The sequence below is a fragment of the Symphalangus syndactylus genome, chromosome 11 (genome assembly GCF_028878055.3).
Source record: "Symphalangus syndactylus isolate Jambi chromosome 11, NHGRI_mSymSyn1-v2.1_pri, whole genome shotgun sequence".
Classification (NCBI taxonomy): domain Eukaryota; kingdom Metazoa; phylum Chordata; class Mammalia; order Primates; family Hylobatidae; genus Symphalangus; species Symphalangus syndactylus.
Genome location: NC_072433.2, coordinates 125,976,351 through 125,995,416, shown reverse-complemented (window position 1 = coordinate 125,995,416; position 19,066 = coordinate 125,976,351). Strand labels below are relative to the sequence as shown.

General features: G+C 46.0%; 1 protein-coding gene across 8 annotated transcripts in view; it reads left to right on the top strand.

Annotated features, from left to right (window-relative positions):
- The window catches only part of CDYL2 (chromodomain Y like 2), a 216,640-nt gene extending 201,397 nt beyond the window's left edge, over nt 1-15,243 (top strand). For 7 of the 8 annotated variants that reach the window (XM_055299666.2, XM_055299669.2, XM_055299670.2 and 4 more), the window contains 3 exons: nt 367-577; nt 4,947-5,090; nt 8,645-15,243. In XM_055299666.2, the coding sequence (XP_055155641.1) occupies nt 367-577; nt 4,947-5,090; nt 8,645-8,803 (514 nt within the window). In that variant the 3' untranslated portion in view covers nt 8,804-15,243. Of the gene's footprint in view, nt 1-366; nt 578-4,946; nt 5,091-5,242; nt 7,415-8,644 lie in introns of those variants that run through there. The other variant, XM_055299668.2, reaches the window with a different exon arrangement.
- The last annotated feature ends 3,823 nt before the right edge of the window (nt 15,244-19,066 follow it).

Here is a 19,066-nt window from a genome sequence, read left to right as displayed (position 1 = left end):
CTTAACGTTAAGGTTGACTTCCTTAGGATATATGCAAATTCTGTCAATATATAGGGTACCCATATAACTTACTGTCTAAGCCATGGATTTTGAGAGTGGAAGGAGATGGTAACTGGGTGCAGTGCTAGGACATGGGGCATGAACTGGGGCGATCTGAGCAAACCAGGACATGCAGTGACCCCATCAGTATGCCTCAGGAAATCTGACAGCTGGTGGTTCCATGTCCAGGCAATGAGGCCCTTGCTTGGCACCTCTCACCTCTGATGACCTGAGGGTGCTCCTCACAGCACCTGGGAGAGTCAAGGGTTCCAATGGGGCTTAGCAAGCTGTAGTCACCTGTTCAAGAGGATCTTCTTTCCCTCCCAGGGACTTTGTGAAGGCCTTTATCCAGTTTAAGAAGCCTATCGTGGTGGCCATCAATGGGCCGGCCCTGGGCCTGGGTGCCTCCATCCTACCCCTCTGTGACATCGTGTGGGCCAGTGAGAAGGCCTGGTTCCAGACGCCCTACGCCACCATCCGCCTCACGCCTGCTGGCTGCTCCTCCTACACCTTCCCCCAGATCCTGGGCGTCGCACTGGTAAGCCTCCTGTGATACCTGGATTCGGGTCCCAGCAGGATCCTTCCTCTGCCTTGGGTTTAGGGGCTTTTCATGGGGCTAGAAACCTGAGGGTGTTGTCAGCCTGCGGATTGGCTCGGCTGCCTCATATCCTTCATGCCTTCAGTGCCAGATGGTGTAGCCTGGCCTGAGAAGATGGCGATGATGTCAGTGTATGGACCATGCACTCTGCATGGTGTCTCAATTATTCCTCACTCCAACCCCCTGAAGGCATGTCCTAGGATTAGCTGGGTGCTGTAACAAGCAGCCCACAGTCTCAGTGGCTTTAACGACAAAACTTGCCTTCTTACTCTTGCGTGGTCCAGCATACGTGTAGGAGCCACCCACAATATCTGGGGACCCGGGTATCTCCCATCCAGTAAATGTGCCCTCACTTCCAGCCAATGGGAGAGAAGAGAGAGCCAGAAGCATCACCCTGGAGGGCTTCACGGGCCAGGCCTGCAGGGGCATCTTCACCTCCACTCATGTGCCATTGGCCGTGACTCAGCTTCTGGCCACATGCGCCTGCAAGGGAGGCCGGGAGACGTAGCCCAGCGCATGTCCAGCAAGAAGAGGGAAAGGTATTCAGTGAACACAAAGCAGTCTGCACCCCATGTGGAAACAGTTGCGATTTCCATCTTACAGATGGAACGTTAAGCTCAGAGAAGTCGTGTCACCAGGTGGGGCAGACAGAGCCACTGTCCAACGGAGGCGGCAGAGTCCACTGTAAGCTGTGGTCAGTTTCTGCACCAACATCCAGAAGCAAGTCTGGACAGGGGAGAGCAGTGATGACAGCTGGCACATAGGAAGCCCTTGCTGCGTGCTGGGCTGGGCTGTCAACGCAGTCCACGCCCCTGTGAGGCAGGACAGCTGTGATCCCCATTTTGCGGATATGGAGACTGAGGCTAGAGAGGTTTAGTGAGTTGTCGAAAGGCATGCAGTTGTAATGCCAGTTGTGGGATTTGAGCATGAACTGGCTGGTTCCACTGTCTGTGCTGCGAACCCAGCCTCTTATTAAATAGGTCCCACATCTGAGGGGTTAATCTGAGATTAGCTGTCAGGACCAGGGAGGGGTTCAGAACGTGTAGCTGGTCCGAGTAGGTGCTGGAGGTGCCGTGCTGCTGGGTCTGGACTTCCTATGACAGCTCCTCCCCTGTGGACTCTCAGGCAGCCTCTGCTGTTCAAAGCAGCCATGAGCTCTGAACTCAGCTCTTATGGGCTAATCCTTATTTTATAAGCACAGGTCCCAGCTGGATCTCAGAAGGTTCTCAGGGAGTCCGCTCCTTCCAGCCCCCTCTAGCCAGTCAGCTCCCTTTTTCCTCTCCCTTTCTTCAAATACTGCAAATCCACTAAGTGCCCGGCTCGCCACACCCACCAGGAATCCAGGGGTGAACAAAAACCCTGCTCTTCAGACCTTCTATTCCCCAGCTCTGTGTCTTCGAAGGAGGTCCCACCTTGCTCAGAGAGGACCCCTTTGAACAGGTGACATTTGAACAGACCCAAGAATTCCAGGCGGAGGATGCACGAATGGCAGAACAGAGCAGGGAGTGGGCCTGGCAGGCCCTGGGTTGAGAGTGGTCATGTCAGTGTGGCTGGGGCCTGGTGAGGATGGTGGGGAGAGGGCGAGGGATGAGGCCATGGCAGTGGCTCCTGTGAGCCTGGCACGCCGGGGAGGGTGCTGGGCCTTCTGCATTGTGCCCGTCTCAGAAAGGTCTGCCCAGGGTCCACTGGGGGCATCTGCCAGCAGATGCCATAGGTCACAGGAGACCCACAAAACTGCTAGAGAAGCACCCCTTAGGTGACAGGGCCAAACTCTGCAACCCCAGAGGAAAGGCCGAGTGCTGCCTCCCGGCCCTGCAAAGTGTGCTGGCAGCTTGGTGCTGTCATCATGCCTCTTGGACAGCAGAGAAGATTGTGGCTTTGTGACGTTAAGTGCCTTGCCCAGAGTCACATGCCAGTGACTAAACTCTGTTTATGTTCTTGTTTTCTTAGCTCTAGCATGGGTTGTTTGTGAATTTTATGGGTCTTCACTAGGGACACCCTACCTCCGCCCAAGATTCCCCTTTCTCTATGAGTCCTTAGGCTTCTGGATAATATCCTTAAGTTCTCTCTTCAAAAGAGAACAGTCCATTGTGACCCCACGGCTATTGTGAATTGTTCCTTTTTAGGAACAGACTCCAGGATGTTTCTTTTGACATCTTGATTTTATCGGAAGGTCAACAACCACCTTTGACATTACTCTCATGCTCTTGAGGCAGCTCTGCACATTCTCAGGGCTGTGACTTTTGCACCTGGGCAAGCACCTGTGGAAGAGCAGGGGCTTTTACACTGGGTTTCTTGTCTTCCTTTGCAGTTCCATCACCCACTGTTCCATCTGAGGGCCTGCAAGCCCATTCTTCTCATCTCTCAAGTCCTGCTTTTGTTACAATAGTGAGGCTGAAAAGCGGTGTCCCTTTTCCTTCCTTCATATTCCTCCTTGTTCTGTTTTGAAAATGACATCACCAACCATAACAAAAATAGCAAATCTCTACTACCCCTTCTGCACATACCAGGCCCTGTTCTAAGCACCTCTCAGTTAACCTCGCCTCTGTGCTGGGAGCTTGGTGCTGTCATGATGCCTCTTGGACAGCAGAGAAGATTGAGGCTTTGTGACGTTAAGTGACTTGCCCACAGTCACACTTCAGTGACTAAACTCTGTTTATGTTCTTGTTTTCTTAGCTGTACAGTGGGTGGTTTGTTAATTTCACCAGGCACACCCTACCTCCGCCCAAGAATCCCCTTTCTCTCTGAATCCTTAGGCTTCTGGATAATACCCCTAAGTTCTCTCTTCGAAGAGGGCACTGCAGGATATGGTGTCTGAGAGGTGGCCAGGAGCCTTTCCGTATGAATGGAGGCCTCACCTTGCAACTCGCACCTGCCAGGGATTAGCTTCCAGTGGATCTGAATCCAGGTTCATTGGAGCAGATATGGCCATTTGCCACTTCACCCGGCAAACTTCTGCTGAGTTCATTTGACTGAGGTGTTCTTCAGAAAGCATCAAGTCCTCCATTGATGTTCAAATCTTGAACCAAGCAAGCATATGCTAAGACTTGCTATCGACATAAAAGATTGTCCTCCACCCTGATGTGAAAGATTGTCCTCTGGGTCATCATGAACTATCAGTGACAACCAGAACTAAGTGGGGGAACTTCGCATAGCTCTGGAGGCCTGAGAGTGCCTGGCATTTCAACGCCAACCCAAGAGGAGCTAGCACATAGAGGCAGGAGAGAAGAGCAGGTGGGGAAGGCGTTGCCGGCCCTGCAGACCCTATCACATGGATTTGACCATTATGCCCTAATTGTCAGTCACAGTCTGTCAGTTGCAGCTTATTATTATCATGTTCTCTGTCTGTGCCTAGGACCTTATCTATGTAGCTCCTCCCAGACCTTGTATGACAGCTGTGAATTTCAAAGCAAAAGGAAATTCTCTGGGGAGTGTGGTACAGAGATATCCCAGGTCACCAGAGCCCAGGGAAGGTTGCTGTCTGCCCTTCACGACTGGGCAGTGCCCTTGCCCAGCCCTGAGCTGCTAGGAGAGATGCACGTCTCTGCTTGGGTATTGTGGTGTCATTCAGGACCTTTTTGGCTGCCCGTGATGGAGGCGCTTTAACCAGTTTGATTTTTTAAAAAGGAGCTTAATGGTTCTCCCAGCTGGAAAGCAGAAGTGGCAGTTCCCTTCGGGAGACAGGGCTGGGGAATTCAAGTACCATCAGGTCTCTCTCTCTTTCTCTTAATGTTTCTCTCTCTCTCTCTCTCTCTTCCCCTATTTCTCCTTTCCTTGTGGCCCCACCTCTCCACAGGCCGGGACACAGCCATGGATGGCCCTTGGGCTCACTGATGTTAGCCTGCAGTCAAAGAGGAAGAAAGACTTTTCCGCCACACCTGCAGCTCGAAACCCCACTTGAGCTTTATTATCTAGAAGGGAGCATCTCTTTATCCCTGGGCTGTTGTGGGCTGGGTACATTTCAGTGTCAATGATGTCATCACGGCTGGGTCATCGGCTCTGAAATGTACCCATCCCACAACCCATGCCCATGGGTCTGCCACCAGAAATGGGGAGGGGCGTGGGGCATACAGAGTCACAGTAAATACACAGCTTCTTCGGGGAATTTAATGAAAGCTGTGGACCTTCTCATGGACACAAACATTTCCGTGCAATTCCCAAAGCTTATCTGACCCCAAAATAAGATAAGGATCTGGAAGGCGAGATGCCTTCCAGAACTGAGATGGTTGCAGGTGGCAAGCCCTGGACCAGCTGAGGGACATGGGTGGACTTCCAGGCCCTCAGTCTTCGCCTGCTTTTGCTTTTTCAGGCCAATGAGATGCTGTTCTGTGGGCGGAAGCTCACTGCCCAGGAGGCCTGCAGCAGGGGGCTGGTGTCGCAGGTCTTCTGGCCCACCACATTCAGCCAGGAGGTCATGCTGCGGGTCAAGGAGATGGCATCCTGCAGTGCTGTGGTGAGTTCGTGCGCCTCCTGCGTGCTTGTCCTTATGATAGACCCATTTTACAGATGAGGACAGCAAGGCTTAGAGGGCTTCAGTGACTTGCCAGAGGTCGCACAGGGAATAAGCAAAAGACCCTTTGCAATTTAACACATGCCTTTTCTCAGTATTGACAGCTTCAATCAGAGGGAGACAGTCAGCATCATTACAAATTCTCCATCATCTCCAGGCAGAGAAACCCCACAGGAGAGATGGATACTCTAGGGTAGCGTCACTGCTTTCAAAGAAAGTCCTAAACATGCACAAAAGCGCAAAACATCTGTAGCTTTCAAAGAAATGAGAAGCAAAGACAAGTAAGGACAAAAAGTATTGAACCCATCCAGAGATGACTAGAGAAAGCTGTACACACCATGCCTCTATTTCATTTCTTTTCTCCACCAACTGCTCGGCACATTTAAATGTCACTGTTTGAAGATGCACTGAAAAACACATAAACAAATAACACCTCCGCAGAGGCAGTGGTTTTTAATTAAGTGTTGATTTTATCTCATAACAGTCACTCAGAGCACAGCAGGCGAATATCCTGTGGGAAGGTGGAGACAAGGCCACTCCTGCAGCCCCAGGGCCGGTTCCGGAGCTGAGAGAGGCATTTTGGGAGATTGAGGTTCTAGGACTCGCTCTGTGCTTGAGAAACAGGGAGCTGCTGCGTGCATTTTTGGGGCCAGACCCTTGCCCCTCCCTTCTTTGTCTCCCTCTGCCTGTGTTCACACCCGGCTGTCATGCTTCTCCTGCTGGGCCTCATCCCTGACTGTTGACACCTACTGTGTTTAAGCCGTGCCCCCTGCAAGCTGAACAGACAGTGCCCGCGGGGTGAGGGTGACGGTGGGGGGTGGCAGTCTCCAGGTTGTTAGTGAACACTCAGGTGGGCCACGGGCATTGCTGATCTCTTCACGTGGATTCTCTTTTAATCTTACTAATGACTAGGGTCACCAATTTGCCCCACCTTGTCTGGGACTCTCCTGGTGTGAGGACTGAAAATCCTGCATCCTAGGAAACCCCATTGTTCTCACGCTGCTGATAAAGACATACCCGAGACTGGGTAATTTATAAAGAAAAGGAGATTTAATAGAGTCACTGTTCCATGTGGCTGGGGAGGCCTCACAATCATGGTGGAAGGCCAAAGGCATGTCTTACATGGCGGCAGACAAGACAGAAGTGACAACCAAGCGAAAGGGGAAACCCCTTATAAAATCATCAGATCTCTTGAGACTTATTCACTACCAGGGGAACAGTGTGGGGGAAACTGCCTCTGTCATTCAATTATCTCCCACAGGGTCCCTCCCACAACATGTGGGAATTATGGGAGCTACAATTCAAGATGAGATTTGGGTTGGGACACAGGCAAACCATATGCCCCTTAGTCCTGGGCAAACAGGGGTGTTTGATCACCGTGGGGTTAACTTCATGGAGAGACAGGTAGAAATTCTAAGCAGAGGAAGTGGCAAGAGTGAGGGTACTCAAGACAGGAAATCCACAGGGAGTGTAGGCAGCAGTGTGCGGTCAGGTGGCACGGGGATGCTAGGAAACATGTGACTGAAAAAGAGGGTGGGAGACTGGCCTGCAAGCTGCAGGGAGGGGTTTGACCTGTTCTTTGGCAGGGAAGAGAGGCTCAGGTGAAACCAACTCTTGAAGGACACCTGAGGGGACAGGCTCTTAGGACAAGGAATACTGCAAGGAGGTCTCTGCTGCCAACAGCTGTGAATTCAGGAGTGCGGGGGGTGTTTCCCAACAATGGAACTACTCCAGCAGAGTAAAGCCCATGGCCTCTGGGAGTTTGTGCTCTTTGAGGCCATTCCAGGGGGAAAGAGCCAGCTGGGTCTGGCAGCTCATGCTACCACCTGCAGCCTCCAGCCCAGGCAGGGGAGTGAGGGTGCAGCCCCTCCCAGTCTGCTGGAGCCAGGGAGCTGCCATCTTGCTTCTTTCTGTTTGAAGGCATTTCAGGAGAGGCTGGTGGAGGCCAGCAAAGAATGCGCAAAGCCTTCACTTCTGGCCATACCTCTGCCAGAGGGCGGCAGCAGCAGCATGGCTGTTGGAATCAGCCAGACCAGGTTTTCCTGCTCCTTCTACCCCTGAGTAGTCAGGCAGCTCTGGGCCACTTTACATCATGGAGTTTTGGGTTCTGCATCTGTAACATGGGGATCAAAAGACTGCTTACTTGCAGGGTTATCATGAGAAGTAAATGAAAGAATTCAGGAAACGTATTTCTCTTAGATCCTGTTGGATAATGGTGATCATAGTGGCATTATTATAGTTATTACAAATATTACTACAATCATTACTCATTACTATGATTAGTATTACTATGACTGCTATGAATTTTTACTCACTACTATGATTATTACTGTTGTTACTGTGATTATTGCTCATTACTAAGACCATTACTATGATTATTGCTCATTAATATGATTACTGTTGCTATGATTATTACTCATTACTATGATTATTACTATTGTTACTATGATTATTGCTCATTGCTGTGATTATTATTACTATTGTTACTATGATTATTGCTCTTTGCTGTGACTATTATTACTATGATTATTACTCATTAGTATGATTATTGCTCATTACTATGATGATGGTAGTAATCATCTTAGTAATAACTCTGTAGGATTAATACTATATATACATAATATGTATATATTATATAATATATAATACATACACATAATTATATATTATACATATACATAATATATGTATATATTATAGTGTATATACATATATACATGTGTTTACCTAAATACATGTGTTTTTATGTATATATAATGTATATAATACATAATATGTGTATATACATAATACTTTAGTAATAATGAATAATCATGGATCATTTATGATCATTTATCGTAGCTGTGGACAGCAGCTACTACATTTATAACCATGATTACTAAGATCATTATTACTCATTACTACAATTATTACTATGGGTGTGATAATTGTTATTCATTCCTATGATTTTTACTCCTTACTATAATGATTATGAAGGTGATAGCTTTGAGTGTTATTAGTTGTTATTACCATGATTACTAACATTGTAGCCTGAACACGGGGCATTGCTCTTAGTGTGGGTTGTACGGATACTGTGACAACCATTCGTTCATTTCATCGTCTTATTCTGTGTTCTCAGTGATCCTTGAGTTATTGCCAACAGATCATGAAAGTGAATCACAGGAGGGTAAAACAGTGTCTCCCACACTTTTTCATGACACTTACAGAAAAGGACTCTATGTTTGTGTCACCGTTGGGTAACAGGCAAGCCTCTAGTGGTCTGGGGTGACATGGGCCCCACTGAGCCGTCCCAGGGCCTCAGGGCTCCATGTCTTGACACGTCTGGGATCCTTTCATAGCCGTGCTGGAAACATGGAACTGGGAAGGCCCAGGATGGAGGAGGCAGCCTTCTCTGGCTGTGAGTATGGGAGGTTGGCCAGTGCCCCATGGGCCAGGTACCTAGTTCTGGAGCAGAGTCCCCGGTGCCCGGCTAATCAGGCCTGTCTATTTCCCTCCAGGTGTTAGAGGAGTCCAAATGCCTTGTGCGGAGCTTCCTGAAATCCGTGCTGGAAGACGTGAATGAGAAGGAATGCCTCATGCTCAAGCAGCTCTGGAGCTCCTCCAAAGGCCTTGACTCCCTTTTCAGCTACCTGCAGGACAAAATTTATGAAGTCTGAGGGGCCCCAGCTCACGGGCCCCCAACTTCCAGCTCTGCCCTGTGTTTCGGAAACCAGAGCACAGTGTCTGCCCCGGCCAAGGAGTTTGTCAAGGTGTCTGTTTATGCGTAGGGTTGTGTCCATTTTCTCGTGTCCTTTGGTTGCTCCTCCTTGGTTTGATTTTGTGTAATGGATGGAAAACGCAGCATACTTGGCCTCTCCCACCTCCCTGCCCTACCTGGCCAGAGAGCTCTCCGGGGCTATATCTTCCCAGGGCTCCGCCAAGCGCCACTGTCCTTTCCCCACTTGCTGAAATGCACCATCGCGGTCCAGGAAGGGGAAGACCACTTTCCCATTCTTCTGACTCAGGCTGTGTCTACACAGTGCCTCTGACTTGGAGACTTGGCCATCATGGCTCTCTCTTGTTGTGTTTAGATCGGATGTCAGAGGACGACCAATCTTAGGGAATTTCTAGACCAATGAGCAAAATGATTGTGCACACCTGGCTTCAGTCTCCTCTCCAGCGCAAATCTGTGTGACTATTAGGGCTTGGTCTTAAAACCCAATTGAGTGATTTAGAAACCCAGATATTGTACATTTAGAAATGTTTTGTTAAATATATATTTTTAAAACAATGTAAGTGGAAATTCTGATAATTTATGTGTATTATATGTAAAGCTAGTTTTGCAAAAACAAACTACTAGGGAAATGTTTTTTCTTTCCTTGGACTTATTTTATTTATTTATTTTTGTTTATATATTGTGATGTCTGTTGTTCACACAGATACTATTTTCATACTGCCCTGGACCAAATCCCACACAAGGTTCATGCCGTTTGGTGCATTCTAGCAATGAACCATGTAGAAATAAAGTTTAGAGAGATGGAAACAGAAGGATTTCTGTGGACAAAAGGAATAGCGCTGCACCTCTGTGTAAAACAGTTCTCAGCTATAATAACAGAATACTAGTTCCTTAGGTTTGTCCTTAGGGGACATCTTGGGAGAGTTTTTTCTTCCCTCTGCCATCTTTAAGGAGATAAAGGGCCTTTTCAGCCTGAATGATCCTGAAACAGACCCAGTCCCAAATTGTGTCATGTCGGGCGGGGGTGGGGATAGTCCCTACCTGGGAATAGCATATTGTCTAGAGTAAGACTTTTTTCTTTGGGGCAAATGACTGAACTTGGATTCTGCAGTCTATTGCTTCCATGTGATCAGTGATTTCTGGTATTGGCCTCCCAGGGTTTGGGGAAGAGTTCCCACTCTGCTGAGCTGTCTGGAGGTCTGAATCTTTTCCCCCCAGAAGCTGAAATGACTCATGTTTTTTTTCTAGTTTTTTTATGTACATAGGGAGCAATGACCAGGGATGAGATCTCCTTGCCCCCGTGTCCCTGGGCTGCAAGGGGACTCCAGCAGCTCTGTTAGACCATCAGACGCAAGTCCCTGGATTAACTACAGAGAAGGAGTGGTTGGGGGTTGTGGTTTTGAGTGGTGAGGAGAAAGGTACAAACCTGAAGTTGAGAGCAGACAAGTGGAAGGGGTGTGTTCTGCGTGAGGTTTAAACCATGGGTCAAGCACCCAGAGAAAGCTAGATTCTCAGATTCTCAGGATGGAGGGATTTTTCCGTTTCCATCACAGCCCTTGAGTATTCCTGGAGGCCCTTGGCCCTCCCATTCTTCCCCTTTCCTGTTGGGCACCAGCCTTTCTTGGCCCTTCTTTGAAGAGAGTGGAATAAGGCAGCAAGAGGTGGGCACAGCTGGTAGAGGTGAGGCAGGATCAGAAGAGAGAGTCCTGGTGACAGTTCTCTAACTCTATATGGTCCTTTGTCTTCTCCAGGCAATCAGGTGCACTGGGCAGGGCAGGTGGAATGTATTTGTGGCCCTGAGCTTTGGGTGTCAAAGAACACGTTGATTGTCTACACCAGATCTAGAGACATGGTCCTTTAAGCAGTGACCCTCAAGTTAATCTGGACTACTGGTCCTTCTGATGACCTTGGTTCCCTCCCTGGAAAGCCTGTCTCCTTTAAGAGTTCATGAGGGTCAGGAAGGATGGGAAACCTCTCCTTCAGCCAGAGGAGGATGGAATTGAAGTCCCGTGTACCCTCCTGTTTGTCCATGTAGGATACTGTAAGGACCGCAGACCTGTCCTACAGGGAGTTACTATAGGGAGACACCTGCTTTTGCCCAAATGCCTGTTGTCACAGCTCTACCTGGATCTTATCTCCTTTGAGAAAGCAAATGTGAGCTTTCCAAAACCCTTAGATGACCCTGGTTCTTATATATTGTGGCAGACAGTGTCTTCACTGCTACTAAATTCTCATTAGAAAGAGCCCCCTCTTTTCTTTTGAGCTTCTGATTGGGCGCAGTTATATTCAGCATCGGTTGAAGTGGGGTCAAGATTCTCGTTGGACATGGAAGGGGATGTTTAGAAATTCCTTCAGATCAGTGTCCACCTTCGTTCCCTGCTTGAAAGAACTAGAAATGCTTCAGCTTTGGATGTACTATCAAATTCAAGCTTCTAAACATTTCAAGGATCTCTGAAGATTAAGGTAGGAATGTGAAACCATTTCTAAGGTGGAATTCTTGCTGTTAATTCACAGTTCCTGGGTGTAACGGGGGTGGTGAAAGTCTGTATTTTGGTTGTTTGCATACAGTCAGTTCCACCATTGGGTGGAAGCAGGTGAAATCTGTTTGCTGCAGGTGGACTGAATTTTTCACTTTCTGGGTAGTCGTTTTGATATTGTGTAGGTGAATTCCAGGTAACTTACAGCAAATCGATCTGGGATGGAAAACACCAGACCTCTGGTTGTGTCAGGGTTTATCCTAATAGCTTTCCTGAGATACTGCTCAGACTTTGATTTTTGATCTTCCACCCCAGGGCCCCCTCTCTGTCCATGGGATCCTTTCTCCCCTCTCCCCACCATTTTCCCCTACCTTCCCCCATAAGTCACTCCCAAGAGCCTGGGCAGGTCTTTGAGGAATTGCAGCTCATTTTGGCAGCCGCGTCCTGCAATTACCTTTGGGTTTGAAAGAATAGCTGTGGGTGGGCAATTGAGGACACCTCTTTAGTCAGAGACCTTTCTAGCAGTCCACTCCCTCCGGTCCTGTTAGCCATGCAGTAGAACTCTCCTTCCCTCTCTGCCCCAACCCCAATGATGGCTCATTCTCAGCATCTTCTGGGACCATCTGGGTTAACAACCCTGTTCCAAGAGGACTTTGTGCAGAACTTTTGTTAGGGTGGTCAGACCTCCTCACCATTTGGAAGACACAGCCTAATGCTGATGTACTTAACGTGCCCCTTCCAGCATAGAAATAATGTCTGGGTAACAGCCATCAAAATCGTAAGAATGACATTGGATAGCTATGAGAAAGTAGCAGAGAATTGATTTAAAATGTCATTCTTGTTTGGTATAGATTAAACTAGGAAATGTTCTCTCTGAAGCATGAAAATGTTTTTCCCATGTGAAGTTTAGTATAAAGATGGAAAAATAATAATCACAATAGACTTTGAACAATGCAACTGTATCTCTACATATCCACATTTCAAAATAGCCTTCACTGAATGCTGAATTGCATTTCCCATTAATTGTTGGTTTTAAAAATTTTGTAATTTTTTTTTTATTTGGAATTTAGCCACATCCATGAAATTTTCCAATCTGGTTTCTGTGGAAATTTTTTAACAGAGAGAAACAAATAGAAACATCTTCAAATCTTCCTAAGTGAATATTTAAAATGCAGAATTGCTTATCTTCTGTTTTTCTGTATTCAGACACTTAGATCTGTTGTATATATTAGTCTAGACACTCTCACTAATATACACAGTATTTAAGACTCTAAATGAGATTTCTTAAGTATTTTATTTTATTCTCTGTAAATGGTTTTGTATAATCTTTAAAAATCTACACTTTGCCTTTGTAGATATTTAAGGGAAACCATTTGGGGTTGTCTTGCATGTATATTTTTGTTGTAGGTAAGTGTTGCTTAGTTATTTCTGCAAATTTTGGTTGAAATGCTTACAGACTTTAATACAGTATATATTTTCAAAATATAAACTTTTATATTTCTGTGATAAGTTAGGATATGCGTTTTAGGCAATATTTTTCATTAATATCACTTGTTCTTTCGAAAAATAGCATACTGGTTTGGTGCCAATTTTTTTCATTAGAATATAATGCTCTTATATTGTTGGAGAGCAGGTTAATCTTTTTTCGAAGTAATTGCGTTTGAAGTATAATTTCAAAATGTATTGAATTTGTGAATAAGCCTTACCATTAGGATCAGTAAATTTTTCAACATTGCAACTACATAAGTAGTTTAAGATCTCCCCGTAAATTCTCGCTGTGTGGCAGTTGATGGAGTTTGTGAACAGAGCCTTAAGCTTGTTGCAAAAAAATTTTAAAAGGGTAATACGGGTTGTTTCCTCCATGCAATGTAAGCCATGCTGATGGACTGAATGCAGTCTGTAATTCATGGCTAATCCGAAGAGTTTGATTGAGTTGATGGTGGCAGGGACCAGAGAGACACCTTGGTGATTGTCTTTGGCCATAAGAATAGACCAAGGAGAGGTTTTCCAGAGCTACCTTCATACTGTAAACATGGTTTAGACACGGTCATAGGGAAGGCTGCTGGTCCATCATTTGTTCTGAACAAATGGCATTTCCTGCTCCTGACCCTGGCAGTTGGCCCCAGATTCCTTGTTGATGACTTGGAAACATCCATTCTGGGTAAGGTGAGCACTCCCTGAGAGATGTTAACAAAGTTTACCTGTGAGTCTTACTGTGTAGACAATCTGAAGTCAATTTTAGTTACACAATCAGCATTCCCATGTGTCCTCAGTGTCTTATCAATGAACTATGTGTATCAAGCCATACTAAACTGGAGTTTAGCAGGACAAAGGCAAACTAGATGTAGAACATAACATATCAACTGAATATGTCGATCCAGGTCTGTTTTTCTAGAACATAAATCATGGAGCTCCTTGACAGTGTATGCACTGTTTTTGGAGTTTAATAAAACCAACTAGAATTTAGACTTAAATTATTATTCCTTTTGGTTGTCCACATAAAGTAGTCCAGGGCCATCATATGGCTAAAATCAAGTTATTTGGTTCATCTCTGGTACTTATTTATAAAGTCAACTTATCAGCCATTAAGATGGAGATTTGCTTTAAATTTTTGCAGTGTGTGTGGCAGTCAGAAAAACCCATATCTAGTTTTCAACTTCACCTCTGGCATTTTTATGGCTTAACCTTATCTCATTGATGCAACATCTAGCCTAATGCTGGAGCTCTTATATCTAGCCTGATGCTGGAGCTCTTGAAGCTGACTCTTAGAAGTTTGGAGAGTGTAGAGTTTCCCATCTAGTATTTAATTTGTCCCTGTGCCATTAGTCCCAGCTTGAAGTCATTTGCCAGTGTTGATGTTGACAGGATTGTGACAATATTGCCTTTCATAAAACCGAGGACCAAAGAATTCCATTATTCTAACAAAGCCTGAGTTTCATGGATTGTGGGCACATCTAGACAGATATGTGCATGCTTGATGGTGCAGAGAAACTGCTGACTTCCACCAACCTCATGCTCCCCCTGGCTGGCCATACAGGGGGATTCGTTGTCATATTGAAAAGGCTCTGAAAGATGAGTTTCTAATTGAAGCTCACTATCTCAGGTTGGTGTTTCTGCTGTGTAGTCCCAAGCCTGTATCCATATCATAAAAGTGGAGGCCTGGTACTCCTCCAGGTTATCTGGCCAGTGTAGACTCCTCCATCTGAATATGAACCTCCAAGGTAAGAATTTTTCAGACATGTCTATACTGAACAGTGGAATCCTGCACTTGCCAAATGTCTGCCTCCTTTTGTTCTTCATTGACCCATTCTAATTCCTGTTAGGTGTGAGAAGAATTGTCTTCAGTTCTCCCTCCATTCTCATTCATGAAGAAATCATTGATTCATTGACCAGTTGAGAAATGATTGATGCTGAAGAAGTGGTATTCTATTGGTAAGGCTTATTACCAAACTTCTGATAATGAAGCAGGCTACCAAAAACTTATCCAGCCCACCCTAGGAGTGTTTGGATTTGATCATGGATGTAACATACACCAAAATCCACCGAGACCTTTGCAAAATTAGGCTACTTGTTTTATTTTGCCAGATTATCATGGGAGAGTCTTTAACTAGTTCTGAATATTTGTAAGTCTGAGTACTTCATAGAATTATAAAGCAGGTACAGCTGACCCCTTCTCACCATGTTGTAAATATTTACTGAGACTGGGTGCAGTACTGAGGGATAATAATCTTCTGATTTATCAAATCCTGACTGTCTAGAGCAAATTGTACACTCTCTTTGTGAATGGTCCTGTAACGTGTATGAACACATTTCTGGGTGCCTTAGAAGTTGTATTTTTCATGTGTGCTAATATGCAGTATTTATACATTGTGAGAAGCTGCTTTGAATAAAAAGGTTGAAACTTTGTCTGCATTTGCTTGTGTTCCCCCTTTTGCAGGCTGCACATAAAGTTCATGAGTAGATTCTGTGGTTTCTGAGCAGAGAAGTTTTTGGGGGCCTTCTATGGGTTGAGACATCTGATATTTCTAGGTTGTGCCTGGGTTTCTAGGGAGCAGAGGCAACTGAATTTGGTGCCTCTGCTCCCTAGAAACTACCCAGATTTAGCCAGGAGGCTTCAGTTATTCAGGAAGACAGTCACTAGGTGGGAGCAACAGCTTGATGCCAGAGGATCCCAGAACTGGGGGCACAGGAGTGATTTTTTGGGGGGTTGATATCAGCATTTACCCCTTCCCTGATATTTCCAGAATGTTTCCTTGTACCAGGGGTTCCCTCCTCAACTACAGATAAACCTCTCTGGAGCTCGAGCTTGGGCAATCCCAGCTGCCACATGTTTGTCACTATGGACTTACACAAAGTTCTTTCACATACTTGCTCTCATTGCTTTGATCATCACAATATGGCTCTTAGGAGTGGCACCCTGGTGAGGACCCCTGGTTTCTAGGGCCTGGCGTCAGAAACATTGTGAGGGCTGCCGAAAAGACTGATAGGAAGTCTTTCAGGGAATTGTGGTAATAGGGGATTCTTGGAAAAGGATTTACACAAGGTCATCTACCCTTCCCCCCATCCATCGTATTAGTCTGTCAGTCCAGCATCCAACCATTCATTGTTCCATCCATCCACCCATCCATTAATCCATCTATCCTGTTTGTCCATCATCCAATCATCCATGCATCTGCCATTCTTCCATCCATCCATCCTGTCCGTCTGTCTGTCCATCATCCATGCATCTATCCACCATCCTTCTGTTGATCTCTCCACCCATTCTTCTATTCATCCTGTATATTCACCTGCCTGTCCTTCCAACCATTTGCCCGTCTGTCATCCTTCCATCCACCCATCCTATCCATGTCTGTCTTCCAACCGTCCATCCATCTGTCATTCTTCTGTTCGTTCATTTGTCCACCCATTCATTCATCCATCCACCCATTCGTCCATGCATCCTGTCTATTCATCTGGCTGTCCATTATCCAACCATCCATCCTATCTGTTCATCTGTCTATCATCTGACCATCTGTCTGCCATCCTTTTATTCATTTTACAACCCATACCCATCCATCTACGCATCCATCCATTCACCCATCCACTCATCCATCTATCCTGTCCATTTGTCCATCATCCAACGATTCATGTGTCTGCCATTCTTCCATCTATCCATCCATCCATTTCTATCTATCCATCTATCCATTATTCACTCATCATCCTTCTGTTCCTCCATCTGTCCACCCATTCTTCCATCCATCCTGTTGATTCACCTGTCTATCATCCAGCCATCTGTCCATCTGCCATCCTTCCATCCATCTATCCTATCCATCCATCTGTGCATCATCCAACCATCCATTCGTCTGTGATTCTTCTATTTATCCACCCATTTATCCGTCCTATCTGTTCATCTGTCCATAATCCAACTATCCACTTGTCATTCTGTCATTCTTCCATCCATCCTATCTGTCCATCTGCCCATCGTCCATCTGTCATCCTTTTATCCATCCATCCATCCTTCCATCCATCCATCCGTATATCATCCTTCCATTCATCCATACATTATCCTTCCATCCATCCATCCATCTATCTGTTTGTTCATCCATTCTTCCATCCATTCAATAATGGCTAATGGGCCCCCTGCTGTGTCTCAGGAGCTGCACAGGTGCTGGGGAATCTTGAGATTACTCAAGACAGCCCCAGTCATACAGGAGCTTGGAGTCTAGTAATGTGAGAAGGGTGGGTAATCTGCCATGATTCTTGACATGTCTACAGTACAGTGCTGGAGAGAGCATCTTACACAATTATGAACACTGAAAGTCTAGAAGATGGTGCCACATTGATTGTTCATATTCTCCATACTTTTCGGTCTGTGGGGAAGCCAGAATTGGATGGAGCTCAGGATTTTCCCTCTGCTGACTCCCTTTTCTTTTTGCTTTCCGTTGTTCTTGGTGTTATCGTTGTTTTGTGTGACTGTTTTCCCCTTCTCTAAAGACCTTATTCCATCTTAAGTAGTGAAGGTCATAGCTGAGGGGTCCTTTGCTCCTAGCTTCTTATGGCCCCTCCAATAGATTGGATGAGGTCTTTTTTATGTTTCAGAGTATAATAGCTATAAGACAAACCCTCCTTATTTCAATTATCTCTCACTTGCTAGCTTTGATGTGACATTACGCTGAAAGAACCCCTCCCCCAAGAAAGTTAAGAACAAAGAGAGTGAAGTGGGCTGAGACCCCACATCCATCAGATATATCAGTAATTAAGTGATGAAGCAGTGTACTGAATAAGCAGTAATGGAGTGCAATCACAAAAGCAACTTGATTTGCCTCTCACTGTCCCTTTAAGTCTGTTTAATGGGAGTAGTCCTTCCCTAACCCTGAATGAAATCTTGATGGGTTTCAGGAGCTTTCTCTCATTCATAGGTAAGAGTTACTAGTCACAAACACAGTCTCAATTCAGTAATCAAAAATGACCATTTTCCACATAAGAATCATTGCTCCCAACTTCATTTAAAGTGTCTCTGATCCTTGCTGCCTTTTCTGCATTGGGAAAAGCAGGAAAGATCTTCTGTGACTGGTGCTGTTGACAGGTGGGGCTTTTCATTCTCTGGGCCTCTTAGGTGTTTATACCTGACTCTGTCACATAGTGAAATTGTATGAGGTTTTAGTGACCTCCCTCAGTTGATGGTGGGCAGTCCCCTATAATTGCCAGATGAACCCTATGTCATCAGCTATTCCTTCAGCTCCTAGGAGTCTGGTTGTCCACTGTCAGCTTTTCCAGTTCATCTCTGTTGACCCCTTTAGGGCAAGACAGTCCCCAGGCCAGTTCTTTGCCATGCCACACCACATGTGGTTCATGGGAAACACTCATGCATCATCTGTCCAAACTGATGCAAGGGATTTCTCAGGCATGAGTCAGACACCAATCTACTATGTCCTCCAAGTTTTGGGAGGTATATGTAAGGCTGCATCCTTCAACCTGAGATGAAAGGGGAGACCTCTTTTCTTGCTTTATGGGTGTGTGTGTGTGTAATAGTGGGTAGCACAGTTCTCTCTAATGGAGTCCTCTTAACAAACCCTTCTTAATAAATGTGAGATACACAAATTACATCTAGAAATTATCCAGGCATTAGAAAGTGGTGATTTCAATGTGGTGGCATTCTCCATATGAGAGACACGCTGTAGGGCTTTGTGGGCTGTGACAATGACTTGAGCTTTCACTCCAAGTGAGATGGGAGACCCTGGAGGGTGCAGAGAGGAGTGCCTGGGCTGACTTGTGCTTCAACAAATTTCCTCCATGTAAACACACAAAAGCCAGTGATGGCAGGAGCAAGGTCAGTAACATGAGACACTTGGGATTGTCCGTCTGCACCTCGAAAGAGGCTTGAATTTAATCAGAGGTGGGGCGGTTGAGGTGGTGAAAAGGAGCAAAACCCTGAGTCTGTTTTGAAGGCAAAGATTTGCAGGTGGATGGGCTGTGGAGTCAGACAGAGAGAGGGGTCAAGGGTGAGCCTGGGACTTTGAGCCCAAGCAGCTGCAAAACTAGAATTGCCCTTAAATGAGGCAGCAGTGGCTCTGGGATTCGTGGGAGCAGGTCTAAGTGTGAGTTCCAGGAGCCCAGCTGAGACCTAGTGATATGATTTGACTCTGTGTCCCCACCCAAATCTCATGTCGCATTGTAATTCTCAATGTTGGGGGAGGGACCTGGTAGGAAGTAATTGAATTGTGGGGGTGGTTTTCCCTATGCTGTTC